The sequence below is a fragment of the Chrysemys picta genome, chromosome 8 (assembly GCF_011386835.1).
Source record: "Chrysemys picta bellii isolate R12L10 chromosome 8, ASM1138683v2, whole genome shotgun sequence".
Classification (NCBI taxonomy): domain Eukaryota; kingdom Metazoa; phylum Chordata; order Testudines; family Emydidae; genus Chrysemys; species Chrysemys picta.
In genome coordinates, this window is record NC_088798.1 from 21,530,172 (window position 1) to 21,547,292 (window position 17,121).

General features: G+C 37.9%; 1 protein-coding gene across 2 annotated transcripts; it reads right to left on the reverse strand.

Annotated features, from left to right (window-relative positions):
- Positions 1-295: 295 nt before the first annotated feature.
- Positions 296-16,827, reverse strand: ZRANB2 (zinc finger RANBP2-type containing 2). Of its 2 annotated transcripts, none has more exons than XM_005285507.5 (10): positions 16,537-16,827; positions 15,227-15,279; positions 15,009-15,117; positions 13,616-13,698; positions 11,366-11,442; positions 10,076-10,213; positions 8,746-8,918; positions 5,626-5,712; positions 2,771-2,935; positions 296-2,231 (listed from the first exon to the last, which is right to left on the reverse strand). In XM_005285507.5, exons 1-10 carry the CDS (start codon positions 16,590-16,592, stop codon positions 2,168-2,170), a joined length of 1,005 nt encoding a protein of 334 aa, XP_005285564.1. In that variant the 5' UTR covers positions 16,593-16,827; the 3' UTR covers positions 296-2,167. The 2 variants fall into 2 exon arrangements, with proteins under 2 accessions (XP_005285564.1, XP_023965002.1); XM_024109234.3 differs by having other exon boundaries at positions 16,504-16,624.
- Positions 16,828-17,121: the final 294 nt, after the last annotated feature.

Below are 17,121 nucleotides of genomic sequence, written 5' to 3' on the forward strand. Positions count from 1 at the left end.
TCCCCTGTCAGCATTCAAAGACCACAGTAAGAACAGTCCCAGTTCGTCACAGGGCCTGATTCTGATCTACAGCCCAATGTTTTTTTTTTATTCAGTTATTCAATAAGAATGGGTATTACTTGTATTTTACAAGACATGCTGGGATTGGATTAACTGCTTTTGCCTTTAAGTTCCTAGTTCTTCTTACATCACAGATATTTTAAACAGAATAAAAAGGCTTAGCATTGCAGAAAGTTTAAAGAGAGCCAGCAGACAGAAAGATTTGTTCTACATGTCTAAACAGAAACACTCATTGTATAATTGACTCACAGGCTTTATTTACATTTGTCTGCAGAATCATTTCTTCATTAAATGACCTAGTACATTTTATCTAAGCCAAATGAAACCATAATTTTCCTCAGAGTTGTCTGTAGCCTACCATTTGCTAAATTTAAAAACTTTTATCTAAATACAGCAACAATTTTAATACAAAGCACAAGAATAAACCAAAAGGTAACATATCTTCTAATAGATCTGATTTTTACAATTTAGTAGGTAGACTTTCCTGAAGTCAGAGGCACAGTTAAAAGAGACTAACTGTTCTTGTGCAATCTAAACTACATTTAGCAAGGAAATCAGATATAAAAGAAAGCGATAAAGAAGTTGTTGCAGGGCAATTTTTTCTGCAAAAAGATTATCAAAATATTTCTACAACAAAAACATTTTGCTCTGTCAAATCAGTCCAAAAGGAACTTAAAAAGTCATAAAAAAAAGAAAAGAAAAGCAGAATGTAATTTTGCTCCGTTTGTCTTGTGAAGTTCATTTTATAAAAGCAACTACCAAAGATGTTGAAAGTTTTACTACTCAAATAATTACAGATATATTGCTTTTTTGTTTTAAAAAACATTATTTTCCCTTAACATACTTACCTTGTGATGCCACTGAAGATAACTGTTAACACAAATCTTTCTTAACCAAACGGAGCTCAAGAATGACCAGGCTTTAATGTGATATTGCTAGTAAAACAAATTTCATAAAGCGTTTTAAGCCATAAATTTTATAAAGTTTAGGGAGACAGTGACGATCTTTGATCACATTTATTTAGAAGCACAGATTTATCTGTATTTCAGGAGAGCTTCTTATGCAGTTTATCTACCACAAGTAAAATTTACTGTGGAAAAAAATAGCTCTCTCCAGCCCAAATTAATCTTTGACTGGTGGCTTGCAGAGGCTTCAACCCTGTACTGTAACTCCAAAGAAACTAGTTTCATAAAGTCCCCATCACTTCAAAAGTAGCTACATAATGTTGATTTTAGCATTATAAGTCCATGCAAGACTGTCCCCTTTCTAAGAGAGGATCACAGACTTCATACACATGGAAACTAAATTGCACCCAGCAACCTACTGCAGAAAACAAGCTTTTCCTTGGCTGCGACAGGATCAAATAGGCTAAATCTCCATAGAGACTTACAGCTTTGAGACAGACCTCAGCTATGGAGAAGAGTGCTTAATGATCCAAAAAGCCTTCAAGCTGGGAGAGGGGAAGTCTCACTCACCCATTACAGAACCTAGTACTGGGTGTGGGAATCAGACATCTGCACTAAATATGAGAGAACTGCCACTCATCACAACTTTTGTTTAAATACAGAAAAATTGGAAGCCTGGCCTAAAACCTCCCCGTATGGGATACTTTAGCCTTAGAATTGTAGTAATTTCCTATGGTCCTAGCAAAAGTGCATCAAAGAAGCTCAGGAGCGGTTATGTGCAGGCAGCTTGCTTTTGGAGGGTGGGGCTACACAGATCAACCTGTCTCCAGTCACAGCTCAGGGAATGGTAAATAATGTAGTAGGTTGGAGCCCTAAAAATTAAAAAACAAACCAACCATGTGGTAGTACTAAAATACATGGGCCCAATTATACATTGCTTAACAATACAAATATGCAACATCTGAGGAGATAAATGGAATAATGAAAAGTACACACCTACTCTGGAAAATTTATGGCTTAAAATGCTACCTTACTTTTTGTTTAATGAATGAATAAAGCTGCAGTTTCCCAGAAAGCAAGGACAAACATGCACTTCTACTAGCAGATTTAGCACTTCTGACCAAATAAGACACCAACTTCTTAAAAATATGCTTCATGCACTGGACTGGATTTTTTTTTTTTTAAATGTGAACTTTAATACATTATTTCTTTTTAGAACTTGTACGGGAACCAGAATGGGAAGATCCAGATGACGACCTGCGGCGTCTGTAAGATACAAACAGAGAAAGCATGCAAAGAAATAAGTTCAAATTAATTTGATCACTCACACCCACAATAGTTAGAAGACTAATTTATTTGATGGGCTAGTATATAAACTGAACATGTAAATAATCTGAAACCTTTTGTTTAGGCTCACTAACGTATTATACTTTTTAGTATTAAATTTACCACACTTCATATTAAATTTACAATTCCTTGATGTCACGGTATTCATTTATGAAAATTAATCAAGCAACGGAGTACAGTAGCCCCTTCAAACACTGAAACAATGGTTATCTAGGTCTTTTTCTATGGAACATGCTCCTAACAGGAGATTTTGCAAAGAAAGATTTTTTTTGATGTTTTAAAACATTTGTTTTAAAAAGCAGCATGGTAATTGGGAGAGGGAGGGCAGAAAACCTATTTTTAAATACCAAAATGAATAACTGATAAAATTCAATCCTTTCCCAGTTGATTTCATTTCTTCACAAAGTGTATTACAGACATTTTAAATGCACCCATTCTTATTCTACATAAACCCAAACCTTTCGGGTGACCGTGATCTCGATCGTCTTTTTTTGCGATCACCGGGCGAAGAAGATCTAGAGCGACTCCGCTTCTTGCCTCTCTCAGGGGAAGATGATGAACGAGAGCTTGAGTAAGATCTTTTTCTTGGGGTTGAAGACCCCCTGTGCGACCTGGAGCTGGATCTTTATTGATTAAGAAATAAATTTGATTTAATTTGTGCATAATACAAAGAAGACAGCAAAAGTCTACTACAGCGTTCAGATCAAAGAACATTCAATACAAGATTTGCCACAACATGTTACAAAATGTATTTGTGGATATTTTAATACTTACTTCTTAGTTAACAGTCAATAAGAACTTCTACCTTAACAATAAAAATACTTATTTTTCAAGTAACGCTTTTGAAATATGGTATTGTTGACCAGTGGTTTGGGAGCTTTTTCCCAGTGTTCTCCAGAACTAAGCTTTTTTGTTAAACATACTGCAGGAGATTAGGATGAGAGACAGCCTACAAGACGACTATACTTGTGCTAAGTAGTATAGTCCATAAAGTGAGAGGTAGGAGAACTACAGATTTAACATAAGCTATTTAAAATCATGTTTCACTCATATTCCATTGTGGATCATTAAACCAAGGTTACTTCAAAAATAAACTGCCTAAATCTCCATCTCTGGAGATATTTAAGAGTAGGTTAGATAAATGTCTATCAGGGATGGTCTAGACAGTATTTGGTCCTGCCATGCAGCAGGGAACTGGACTCGATGACCTCTTGAGGTACCTTCCAGTCCTAGAATCTATGAATCTATGAAAAAAATTACTAAAATTGGAAGAAATTTCAAAAATGGCCATTCCCCCCACCCAAATTCGCCTATTTGAGTTTGCAAGATTTCTGCTAAACTGAAGCAATTTTAATAAACTAAAAATGTTAGCAAAATACCTTGCATGGCATTTCGTCATTTATGTTTACAAAAATGAGCTACTTTCTCATGAAAAAAAAATCATATTTGTGGATTTGAAAAGGTGATGAAGTCAGGAGGTCCTAAATTCTATTTCCAAGCCCAATGTTAAATCCACCAGACAAAGAGGATTTGGTGACAGTACTTTTTCAGATATCAAACCTGCAGAAATGTTTCACAATCTTCATTGTAAATAATAAAGTACTCACAAATGTTAAGCAATTTAATAGACAAGGAGGTCTGAAATCCTGTTTTTAAACCAATTTTGTACCCTAAAAATAACTTGTTCTGAACTTGTTGCTTCAGTATCAATGGGATGTCAAATAATAATTTGCTTTGTCTTTTATTACTTAACTTTATACCAGTTGCAATTCTCACTAGGCTAAAATTCAGACTAATGCCCAGGACAAATATAGCCAATATGGACATTGGGCAAATGAGTGGAATAAGGGAGTAATCCTTCCCTCAGAGCAGCTAAAGAACTGTTTCATAAGATACATCCACACTGCACACCACTGGCTGCAGCATGTAGGGTAAGTGTAGCTCCATGCCACAGTGAAAAGCAGGATGCATCCACACTGCAGTATGTAGCTACATGGGGCAGTGAAAGGCTCTGGCATGGGAGAGGCAGTGGGAACCTTTCCCCACTGCCTTCCCCCTGCCAGAGCCTTTCCCTCCTCCCAAAGTCTTTCACTGTGGTGGGGCAAGACTCCAGCAGCTCCCTGGTGCTGGAGCCTTTCCCCTACTACAGGGAGTTGCTGGAGCCTCTCAGTCCACTGTTGGAGTCTTCCCCAGCAGGGGAGGAAAGTTCCAGCAGCAGAGCCTTTCCCCACTGACGAAGTCTTTCCCTACACTACACTGCTAAAAACAACAGTGTAGATGGGGAGGTAATGCTTTGGTGTGTAGAGAGCTGTGTAAAGTATGTACTATGAGTGTCAGGTGTATCTTTATTTTTCCAAGCGTTCACTATCTACACTATTTATACTGTGGTCAGAGAGATGGGGAGGGGAGTTCACATGCTGCTGTAAGATACCCATAGAGGCTGCATGGAGCATTCAACGGTTTTCTCTTTAGGAGATAATGGAATCCCTGCTTATACTCCACCCCTTAAATGAGGATACTCAAGAGGTTTGTGCTACACAAGGGATGCAAAACTAATTTTAGATGCCCTGCCCCACTTGTTTCACACCTCTCCAGGAATGGAAAAAAGAGGTGGATTTGCAGTCTACTGCAAAAACTTCTGTCGACAGGAAGCCTCAGTGAACTCATCACAAGGACTACTTGCTAGCTTTGGCTGCCATGCACAGTTCAATAATTGCGATACAAAAAGACCAGCTAAATCATCTTTAATGAGTATATCCAGAAAATCTGGACCAAGTCTTGCTTGCCTTGACCACATGTGAGTAATCTCAGACTTCAGTGGGTTACTTACATGAGTAATTGATCAGTGATTTCACATATTTCCCCCACGTTTACAATAAAGTTTCAACAGTTTTGTCTAATGGGGAGCACATACATTACCAACATATACAAAATAAGAGTATAGCACATCTTCTAATATTTCACACTTAAGTGCCAGAGGAAACAGTAAATAAAGTTGCTAGAATTATTTTAAGCAAAAATATGCATTCAGATTCTCTTGCTTTGACATATTGCAGACATAGGATTATCCACTTGCCTAGCTTTAGACCAGACTTTTAAAAATAGTCTCATAAAAAAAACAAACTTGCATTTTCAAGAATAATTATTTCATTTAATAGTGGTAACTCCTTGGAACACTGGACCTGGAAACAACTGACTTCCATGCTGAAAATGAGTTAAGTCAAAATAGTTTTTTAGAGAAACAAACAAGCAATCAATTCTGCTACCCTTTTAATTTCTCTCTGCAAAGCAGAGAGAAAGCTACCTCATTCACCTTGATTTCGACCCACGAGATCTAGAATGTTCTCTGGAAGTGGAACGAGATCTTGATCTGGAACTGGAAGAGCTTCTTGAATGGGACCTGAAACAACATGGAGGATTTTTTCCAATACTTAAACAGCCTTATGAGACATGATTATTGTAAAATTACATCTAGAATTTTGATCAATGCATACGAGCATCTGAAATACTAGTTCTTAGTATTTGGAACTTTTCAAAAATTAATATTCATTTTCTTTCATAATTTGTTTTTAACAATATGCAGATGCCGCTATTTATCATACATTAAAGTATTTGGGCCCAGATTCATGAAAGACTATTTGGTCTTTAAAATTTTGCCAGATTGTACATTGAAGTTATTTATTTACTTTCAACTGTTGATAGATAATTCTAGTAAGAATTTCCAATATATAAGTTAAGGTTTTTATTAATGGCTTCCTATTAAGATATTTAAAGTTGTCATTAGAACTATTAGTTAAATTGTGACAGCAGACAAAGTAGGGTAGCAGTTATTTGGTAAAGTTAATAAAATGATTGCTTACCCTTTAACTATTTCATGAATCCAACCCAAATCTTGTAATTTGCACCTTAATGGGACACCATCAGCTTGGATTTTTAGAAGTGTATTAAATTAGGAGTCCTAGTATCTGATATAGTACTCCAAATACACTATCATGAACATTTCTTAAACAAATGATTTAAAAAGTGTTAAGATTTGTTATTCACTTGTTGATATTTAGAAGGCTCTTTTCAGCAAGTGTGAAACTGCCTATAATCAGTCTCATTGTTTCCTCTGTATAAAAGGCACAATGCACACACAAGAGTAAATTTTTTTGCTAATTTACGGAAACCTCAGGCATTACTTGTAACTTTTTAAACTAATGCAATTTTCAAATTGATGGTGTCTCCTTAAAATGCAAGCCGCAAGAGTACAGTACTACAAGTCTGGTATAATTGTAATTATTTTGAAGAGAAGACATGGCATATCAAATTTTAGTAACCTTTTCTGGCACTATTTGGTAAATTAATTCCATAACGCCCAATAAATATTGTTACCAATGTCTCTATTTCATCATATTATGCAGAACAAGAATAGCCTGCACTTTTATTTTTAGCAAGATAAGATTTAGGTTTCTAAAAAACAAAAACTTCAAGGAGAATTCAAAACCCTTTGAACACACATTTATGTTTAATTAAATGAAGACTCAGCCCAATGTTGTGAATATGTATTGAAGTATCCGTGACAAGATTCCACCCAAAACTGGGAAATCCCAGGAAACACAAAATAAATTAAACTACTTTTCATCAACTTTGAGGGTTGTGAATTTATGTTTGACCCTTCATCTGAGCTGACTGTAGTTTCTATTATTTTTTTAAAAATATGACAGATAATCTTATTTGCATTCCAGTAGCTCCCATGCAGTGGGTGCAGTTCACACAGGATGACACAGTCCCTGCCTCACAGAGCTCAGACTCTAAGATGAAGGGCGTAAGAAGAGAGATGAAACGTACACCTCTACCCCGATATAACGCGACCTGATATAACACGAATTCAGATATAACGCTCGGAGGGGGGAGGGGGCTGCGCGCTCCGACAGATCAAAGCAAGTTCAATATAACGCAGTTTCACCTATAACGCAGTAAGATTTTTTGGCTCCCAAGGACAGCGTTATATCGGGGTAGAGGTGTACTATCAAAATGTGTTTTTTGATAAACAAATTGGCAAGTGCCAATCAGCTCTGCCAATAGTATTTGGTTAGCTTCTTGTAGGCACTCTAGCCTATGTGGGCCTTATGGAGGCATTTCAAGGAAAGGATAGTGACCTATGGATCTGTTCATGGAGGGCATTCTGTATAGAAGAAACTTTATGAAGTGGAAAAGGGGAATTCAGTAGAGGGTTCAAAAAAGTCAGGCAAGGATGGTGCACTTAGCAAATGAGTTTTGATGGAAGGTGCAGGGGCAATGTGCTGTCATGTAGGCCAAGTAAAACATTTAATATACACATTCTAACAAAAATGAAAAAGGAAAGCTAATTTTCACATATTTGAAATCCTGGCCACTTCAGAGACAAAAGCAAAGTGTGCCTCACTTACCTTAAAGTCTGGCAAAATAGCTGATATTTTAAAGAGAGAAGCAGTTTAAGTGTAAAAAAGTTTTTTTTTTTTTTTTTTTTAACTCCAAGAACTTGAGACCATCCTAATGGATTTTTTCTGTGGGTGCAAATTCTCCTAAATCAAGAGGCTATTCACCAAGTTTCCACTTTGGCAATTTATTGTGGTCAAATTATAAGCTTCCTCCCACAATAACTAATTCTTAGTTATATTACTACTAGTTAGATATCTACGTGTTAATCTTACATTTGTTAGTATTAAGGAGCTTAAGAAATAGAGATTTTTTTTTAACCAACTAATAAAATTATGTGTTTATTAAATGGTTGGTTCACTACTGATTTGAGAATAAGCTTTTCTGTGTTCGCTTAAATGTGCAAATTACAGCTTTTATCTGGCCTCACTGAGATCCATGTAGACCCTGCAAACTCTTTAACTCAATTAAGATCATCTTCCTTGCCTGATGCTCTAACCACATCATAATCATCTTAATCCCTCCATTGACTTCCCCTTTTCTACCACATGAAACTCAAGTTTATCATCTTCACCGTCAAGGCATTTTCCAATAGTGGCCTTCTACTTTATCTGCTCTGATTGCATTACCTCCTACTTTACTCCCAGTTTATCTACTTTTCTCCCAACAATCCTCAGTACTTCCAAAAAAGCATCTAACATTAAATGTGACTACTCAATAGCAAGCCAAAAGGACTACAATTAGTTCTGAAAACATACTAGTTTTCCTGTTTTTATAAGCCATATTGGTTACAGATACAGCTGAAACGTTAACTCACTGAAAGCAAAGTGACAAACTAAAAGAAGCCCTTACTTTTAAAACTGTGGCGCTACAAAAGGCCACTATAAAAATGTAATCTACCTGTGTAAACTGAATATATAAAACTGTCACATTATTAACTGAAACTATAAGTCAATCAAGAAAAAAAGATGTAAAAAAAGAAGTTAGATACTGACATTTTGCCTGGCGTTACCCTTGACCTGTACCCGTTTACCTTGACCTAGACCTTGAGCTTGAGTGGGAGGATGAGCGCGATGAAGATTGTGAATGGGAAGATCGAGATTTAGAGCGACTGCGCCTGTTGGTTTTCTTTTTCTTATTAGCATCTTCTTCCTCACTGGCATCAAGATTATACTTTGAGAGATCAGCCTCATCTTCATCCTCATCCTGAAAAAATGTAGACTGTTAGTTAGGTGTGGAGACTTAAATATGAAGAAAATATGCAGAAAACAGGATTACATTTTAGACTGTTTTCATTTGGAGTAGTAGTTTTTACTTGCTCTTGTTCTGTACTTTATTTGGAGCTTATGCCAATCTTTACAAATCCATTTTTTAATCTTTTGTTAAGATAACAAAAAAATCTCAAGCATTGAGTGCAGCTTGTTAAAAATCAAATAGCTACATAAAAATAATTTCAGAAACAGCAATAAAATAGGACGGAAAAAAGTGATCCTCAAAAACCTGCAGAATGACTAAATAACTAAAAAGTTAGGTAGTGAATTATAATGCCAGCATTTGTATTACAGTTCTGTGACTGTCTTAAAAAAATGAGAGACAGCTTTATTTTGGGCAGATGTCTGGCAGAAGTCTCAGGCTCAGAGGAAGTCTATCCCATTACCAAACTTAGGTCTAATTCTGCAAATTCCTCACATAACTTTACACTCTGAGAAGTCCCACTGATTTTGTTGGTCAATGTGTAAAAGTAAACATGTGCACAAGTCTTTTCATGATCATGGCCTAAAAGGAACAACTAATATTTAACAATCACTATGTATTAAAAACAAAACTGCAGATCAGGAGGATATTTATTTCAATTTTATAGCTAAAAATAAAGCCAGCATCATTTAACAGAAGACATCTGGAACATGTCTAGTCCATGTTGACATTTGTTTTAGATATTTCGAAAACATCAGAAATAGTGCAGCAGTAGGTAATTCAAAAAGATGTTAGTGTGCATTTTCACCATAATCTACTGGATCTACCTATTAAGACAGCCTATATAAACATATATTTCTTACAATGATTAATTCTGTTCCCAAAGTTAAAATATAAATGTAAGTTTAAGTGATAAGATTCTGACTGCAGTCATTCAAAGCAACAAATACAGAGTTCAGGCTGACAAACACTCCTTAGCTCATGCATTCTTCCAATACACACATATCCCACTCCAATACGCATACAGAGGTTAGGAGAGTGTATCATTCTTACTTATAACTTATGTATTGTATAACAATACTGATTTACAAGCAGCTAAGAATTAAGGCCAATCTCACTTAGTAAGAACATAGTACGTTAGCAGTAACAAAGAACAAGAACTATTTTACCTCATCCAATTTATACTTGGAAAGATCTTCATCCTCATCCTCCTCTTCTTCCCCTTCAGATTCCTTATCTTCTACTTCCTTCAGGATAGATGCAGGCCCAACTGGCTTCCCTCTGTATTTTTTCTTTTTGCGACCAAACTAATTGCAAATAAATAATGTGAGTGACACATGCTTTGTTTCCGCCCACTCCAACACAAGTAATACTAATTACAGTATATTAAACAAGCAGCCGCCTACTAGCTAACATGAAAAGACTATAATGAACTAAGACTTTTGTAAGACTCATGGGAAAAAGTGAAAAATAGTAAAAACAACTTTAATTCAGGGCTTTGGAGTGGAGCCCAGAGCTGGAGCCCAGAGCAGCTCCGGAGCAGTGGAGCTGCAGGTTTTTGCCTGGAGCCGGAGCACAGCTCCAAAGCCCTGCTTTAATTACAAATAAAAAAAAATATTGCTATGTGTGGAGACAGAGAAGGCAAATTTCTACCATGAAATCTTAGTTGAATGACCAAAAAGTACTCAGCAAAAACCTACTGTAGATCTAAAATGAAAGACATATCACAATGTCTATATTCTGATAAATTCATCAAAAATGTGGATGCAATCAAACAGTATGTGCTTTACAAGACTGCTTTATAAAGACTTCAGTATATTTGGGAAGCAGTATGAGCACCCTAAAGAAAATAGCATAGGAAATCTAAAGCAGATCTTGTAAGCAGTTAAACTAATGAAACATAAACCACAGTTAACTCCTACCAATTTAAATTTTAACTCATTTTTAGAAGTTTACCCCCACAACTTTCCAGATTCAACACCAATTCTGCTTCACATATGAATTGGCAAAAGCCGTAATTTAAAAGATTTATACAGCCTGGGTGGCTGAGGCTTGGTCTACGCCTAAAACTTAGGTCGACGTAGCTACATCACTCAGGCTGTGAAAAATTTCATGCACAGAGGGATGTAGTTAGATCAACCTAAGGTAGTTGCAGCTAGGTCAAAGCTTGAACCCCACTATTGATAGCAGCTAGGTCAATGGAACAATTCTTCCGTGGACCCTAGCATCTCGAGGGGGTGGATTTACTACAGCAACAGAAAACCCCCTTCCCTCGCTGCAGGAAGTGTCTATACCACAATGGCATAACTGCAGCTGTGTCCATTGTAGTGCTTGCAGCGTAGATATACCATGAGTTAGTTTCTCAAGCCAGACGTCCCTGCCAGATATGTGCTCTTAACACAAATCTCTTCACTTTAACTTATGTTCCTCCAATGTAATAAAATTATACATAATCTTACCTCATCATACTCCCCATCTGATTCTTCACGTTCTATATACTCAACATTCTCTCTTTCATTAAAACCTCCTCCATATCCTGCAAATTGTAAAATAAGAATGTCCTAGATAACCTCTTATATTGTGTAAATTCAATTACACTAAATACAAAGTCTTTGGTAAATACTTTTATTATGCTACATCTGATTAAAATCCAATAGAAGATGTTTCTAGATGTATAAGCTATCATGAAACCTACACCAGGAATGTTATGCAATCTGAAGGGAAGTAGACATTGAACTGTTCTCACACAAGTGTATCAAAAATAGTTTTTACATATCTAATTGAGAAACTGAGGTAACCTTTGCTAAATTAAAGAAATACATCCCACTGCAACTGTTTAGCTAATTAAGGGCCAAGTGTCACAAAGGAGACATAATCAGGCTGCAAATGTCCAGCAGAGAATCCCTCTTGTGTAGGAGAACACGCTGCTGAAGCATCTGGGCTGCAGCCAGACCCTGCCTCTCCTTCTGACCCACAGGGAATGTCAGGGCAGAGAGGGCTCTGTTCCACCACTGCCATACTTCCATGATGTAGGGTCCATTATAGCCCATAACGCAGAAGTGGAATTTAATACTCCTTGCTAGCAGTTTTAAGTTGAATACGATCAAGAGTGGGCCTGAGAATCAAGAAGCTGAAACAGACTCCCTGACACTCTATAGATTTGCCAGGCAAATTTGGCATGGGAGATAATCTAATCCCCAAAAAAACATTTTTTTGCACATTTTGTTTAACCCTACATTTATAGGTTATTTCAGAAGGAAAGCAGAGGAAAAGGGAATATCACAGAGTTGACATTTCTGCTTCAAGCACAATTTCAGCTACAAGCACATTTCTGCTTCAACCACAATTTTGTTACTGCTTTTTGTTGCATACAGGAAATATTTTATAAAGTGAAGCCTTAAGGTTATTTATCACATAATTTATCACATTCCATTTGAAATGATTGCTAGTAAACACATTAAAATTGCCCCTTCAATGGTATATACCCAACTATCATAACAAACTTGAACTTCCATTAAACTCCTCATTCTTCATTGCTCGTGCCATTTCCAAAATAACTGTTCTTGCCATTAGAAATCCTAGCAGATATTTTGACACAACAAATATCACTAAAGCAGCCAAATATAGCCCCGCAAAAAGGAGAATGACAACTACAAAGGGGGAATAATTAGCACACACAAAAAAATGAACTTTTAAAACAGAGATCCTTTCATTCAAGTATCCTTAGTAAAAAAGACATTAGTGAGCCAGCCTTCTCTTCCCAAACCTGATCAGAATGGCTTCTACAGTGAATGTTTTCTATAAAGGTAGCAACACATTTAAAAAATGCTCAACACACAAACCCAACATGTATTTTGTTCAACTGTTTAGAGTCCCCAACATATTTCACCATTTCTGAATATCTGCTGGGAGCTCAAAACTACTTATTTTAATTTTCAATTTTAATTTCAGCTATAATTTATAGTTATTTGTAAGTAATAAAAATGCACTGTGCTACATGTACTTTCAATATATACGACTGGTCAACATGACTGTTTATTCTATTTATTCCTAAAAATAAACTAATAGAATTGTGAAAGAAATAGAAAACTGTATTTTGTACTTTTCTCTATGAGGAATAAATTAAGTTCTGTGCTTCTAATTTTAGAAGTGACAGAATACTAAAACAGATCAATTCCCTGACCATGTAATACTTATTGGGCTCGTCTACACAATTACAACCCAATCAGTTCCAGTTACAACATGGCTACAACCCTGACCTAGTTATAATGTGGTTCCGTTTTGTTATGCAGATTGGACTTTATTATATCCAAAACATGACTGTAACCTACTACTGACTTATAAGTCTAGTGTAGATGGACTCTATGGTTACATATCAGAAATTCAAAAATAACATTTCCTGGGCTTAAACATAATCTGTTGGAAATTTATTTAAGAATTTGTTTTAATACTGTATCTTCATGAAAACTGAGAAAGTGGTTTAAAGTGAATGACCTTAGAGGATTTCCTGAGGTGAACCACTATCACACTTGTACTTTACATACTAGTAATACTTAGCACGTATATAGACTTACAAGGATGGGATATGCAAGAGGAAGACTAGATAGCATTGCGATGCCTATTAAAAATGACCACTTGATTTAAGTTATGTTATGATTTCTAAAGTTTATGAAAAGAACTGAGTATTTAAAAAAGCAAATTTATCTTACCTGTCCTTTCCTCCAGTTTTGCATACTTTGGAGTATTACACATATTACACTCTGATCTCCTGGCCCAGTTCACATTGCCACAACTTTAGTAGGGGAGGGAAAAGAAAGTAAGTGTAAAGATGCAACATTTTTTTCAAGTTAAAGAGCTTGGGAATTAGGCAACATACTCCAGAAAAGAATGAAATCAATTGATATTGATTAGCTGTGGTTTAAATTCACTACTAAACAAATAGGTAATTGTAACATCATCAGGGCCCACTCTTACAGTACTTATGTACACACAACTCCCAGAGAAGTCTATAGGAATTCTGCCCGCATAAGGATCACATGCATGAGTCAAGTAGTCAGCCCCAAGAAAGGCACAGCTATGATCAAGCTTAAAATGCATATACATGCACATATCTATATCATATTATAGTAATAAAATAGCATATATTTGGGCATAAAAGGAACTTTCACATTATAACTGTACAAAAGTCATTTTTACCTGTCACTTTTTTTCAAGGGTTCTATATATATTGGGGAAAGGTGCTTGGCTTATTTAAAAAAGGCAGTAGAGATGGAAGAAAACAGAAGAAGATTGGAAAATAGTGGGAAAAGGACAAGAATTAGAGGGTGAAAAATAGGAGCGCATGGATGCAATCTGTAGGAACACAGGGGCAAGTGCAAGTTGTAAAGTTGAAATAGAAATGTCAACTAGAATTCTATTAGCATTTTCTAGAGATGGAAAAATATTCTAATAAGTACAGGTTTCAGAGATTGGAAATTTTATGTAGATTAACAAAGACTGAATTCATAAATCAAAATAAAGAGGGTCTCAGGAGATACGAGGCTCTTCGTAAAATCAGGGTATATATAAAAAAAATCTGTTTCCATAAAAGTTTCAAACAATACAAGTATTCACATGTGGCGTTTGTGGAAAAACATAATTTCGCTGTACTTTGCCCTTCTTTCGCACCTTTTGAAACTTCACAAAGTCACTATGAAGTAAGTTTTATTCTCCCACCCCCATCTCTTTTTTTAAAAGATCCACACACACATTAGCCTGTGCTGTGAAGTAACCTACAGTCACACAGGAAGTTTTTCACTCAGATCAGGAACGGAACACACACTTCCAATCCTGTGCTATAATCAAAAGACCATCCTGTCTGTCCAAAGTCATATTGATTAAATATTTGTTGTCCAGAAAAAAACTAAATGAAAATTAATCTAATGTGAAAACATACAAACCGATTTTAAAAAGTATTAAAAAAAAGGAGGTCCCAATTTCTCTTGCCTACTCACTAAAAGCCACATTGATTCTGACTGAGTTAAATATCCAAGATACATGACCTTTTAGTCAATTAAAAATGTTTATGGCAGGAATAATATTAAAGTTTCAAAACCAACATACGTTTTACATTGCCAATCATTAGCACTGAACAGGCCACGGCTCTTTTCAGCAAGCGTCTTCCCTATTTCAGTCCCTCCAGCTTTCATCATTTTGGCTTCAGTTGTTTTTTCTGAAAACAGATTCAACAAAATAATTTTCAAAAAGTTTCTTAGATGGAACATTTCATTCTTTTGGGGGGAATATGAGAGAAGGGAAATCTAAACTGGAAAGATAGTCACCTCGACCACATCTGTTACAGCTGGTTCTTCTAGCAAAATTAACATTTCCACACCTGAAAAAAGAAATATATTCTTATGAATGGCAATTAACAGTTTTTTTAAAATGGGGAGAGGATAAAGATGATAGCAATTAATATTTGGAAAATGTTTTAAAGATGAAAAATCCTATAAAGTTTTCTTTGCTTTGCAAAATGAATCATGACATTTTCCCAGCTTGAACGATTTTAATGTTGGTAGTTTAATTTTTGTAGCTAAAATAAAACTGCTATAGAAACTCAAAGAAACTTTAACAGTGACTTTTTGTTTTCTAACTTCGGAAATAAATTAGCTGTTTGTAACAGGGTGGTTAGTTTTCCTTTTGTTGTACAAATACACATTTCAGACCAGCAAAAAAAACAAAGGCCACTGGCAATTTTATTTTGTCAAGATTCTACTGCTTCACAGTAATAGCACTAGGCCCTTCATTCAGGACTTTGGAGCAGAGCACAGCACTGGAGCGCAGAGCAGTTCCGGAGCCGTGGAAAGGCAGATTTTTGCCTGGAGCGGAGCCGGAGCACAGCTCCAAAGCCCTGCCCTTCATTAACTGTAAACACCCGGCAAAAGTTGGCACCCTGGGTAAATATTTAACTTTTCTTATTAAATGTTTCCTCAAACATACTGGAACCTAACGGAAGAATTATATATAAGATTGAAGGATTGTTGGGTTTCATTGCAGATTTTAAGTACCCTGTACTCCTATAGCCATGTCATTTTCCAGTTTACGTTTCTGATTCTGCAGTGTTTCTGCTCGGGCACACCCCTGCACCTACAGAGCCCTACCGACAGCGACCGGGCTCTGAGGCGGCACACGGGCCTGGGTGCACCCACGCAGAACACGCTGCGGGATCAGGGCCCATTCGCTTTCTTTGCAGTGTGTGGGGCAGAGCTGCCATCGTGTCACCGCCCCGAGAGCGAAGTGACCCTGGGGTGCAGCCAGCAGATTAGTTGAGCCTCCCGCGCGGGGAGGCCTTTGAGTTGAAGGGCGCTGCTATAAAGGGCGTTATTCATATGTCGGGCCCCACTAAACCAGCCTGAGGCAGCAGAGATTCCCGCCGGGGACCTGCCCCATCATCCATCCGTCCCCAGCGGCCTATGGCCCCCGGACAAGTAACAGCCCCGCACACGGCGCCTCCTGTGCCCTGTACGAAGAAAACTCGAGGACCTTGCGCTCCCCCGAACCCCGCCCCCCGGGGGCCCTGGGGCCCCGCTCCCCGTCCATGGCGCCCCGCGGTCCGCACCCCCCGTCCATGGGGCTCCCGGGCCCCCCTCACTTCTTGTCCGGGCAAATCCAGTCCCCGTCGCTGACTCGGAAATTCTTCGTCGACATCTTGGCCCACCGCGTCCAGAGCCAAGCGGCGCGGCACAGTAGGACCGGGGTCCTGCGTCTGATGGGGCTGCCTCGTAGCGCCTGTTTCCCGCTATCAGCCACCACCGTGTCGCCGCGCACAGGGCCCGGCCCTGCCCCAGGAAACGCGCCGAAGGGCAGCCGTGCGGCGCGGCTTGTAATCAGGCATTGGAACGGACACCCTGCCCGGCCGGGAAGGGGAGGTGGCGCGGAGAGTTCCCCCTAGGGGCCGGAGGACCCCATCGGAGGGAGCGGGGCGGGGCGGAGGGAAGCAAAGGGAGAGTGTGGAGGAGGGCGGGGCGGGGAAAGGGGAGGGGTGTGGGGGGAGCAGGAGAGATCGAGAGGTAGGGGTGGGTGACCATATTTCCCAAAGAGAAAACGGGACTCCGAGGTGCTCCCTGCCCCCCACACGAGGCTATTGCCTCTCCGTTGGCACGCAGGAGCAAACCAGACAAATGCCTCTTTTTGAAAAAAAAAAGTCAGGACCGCCAGGACAAGGCTTAAAAAAGGA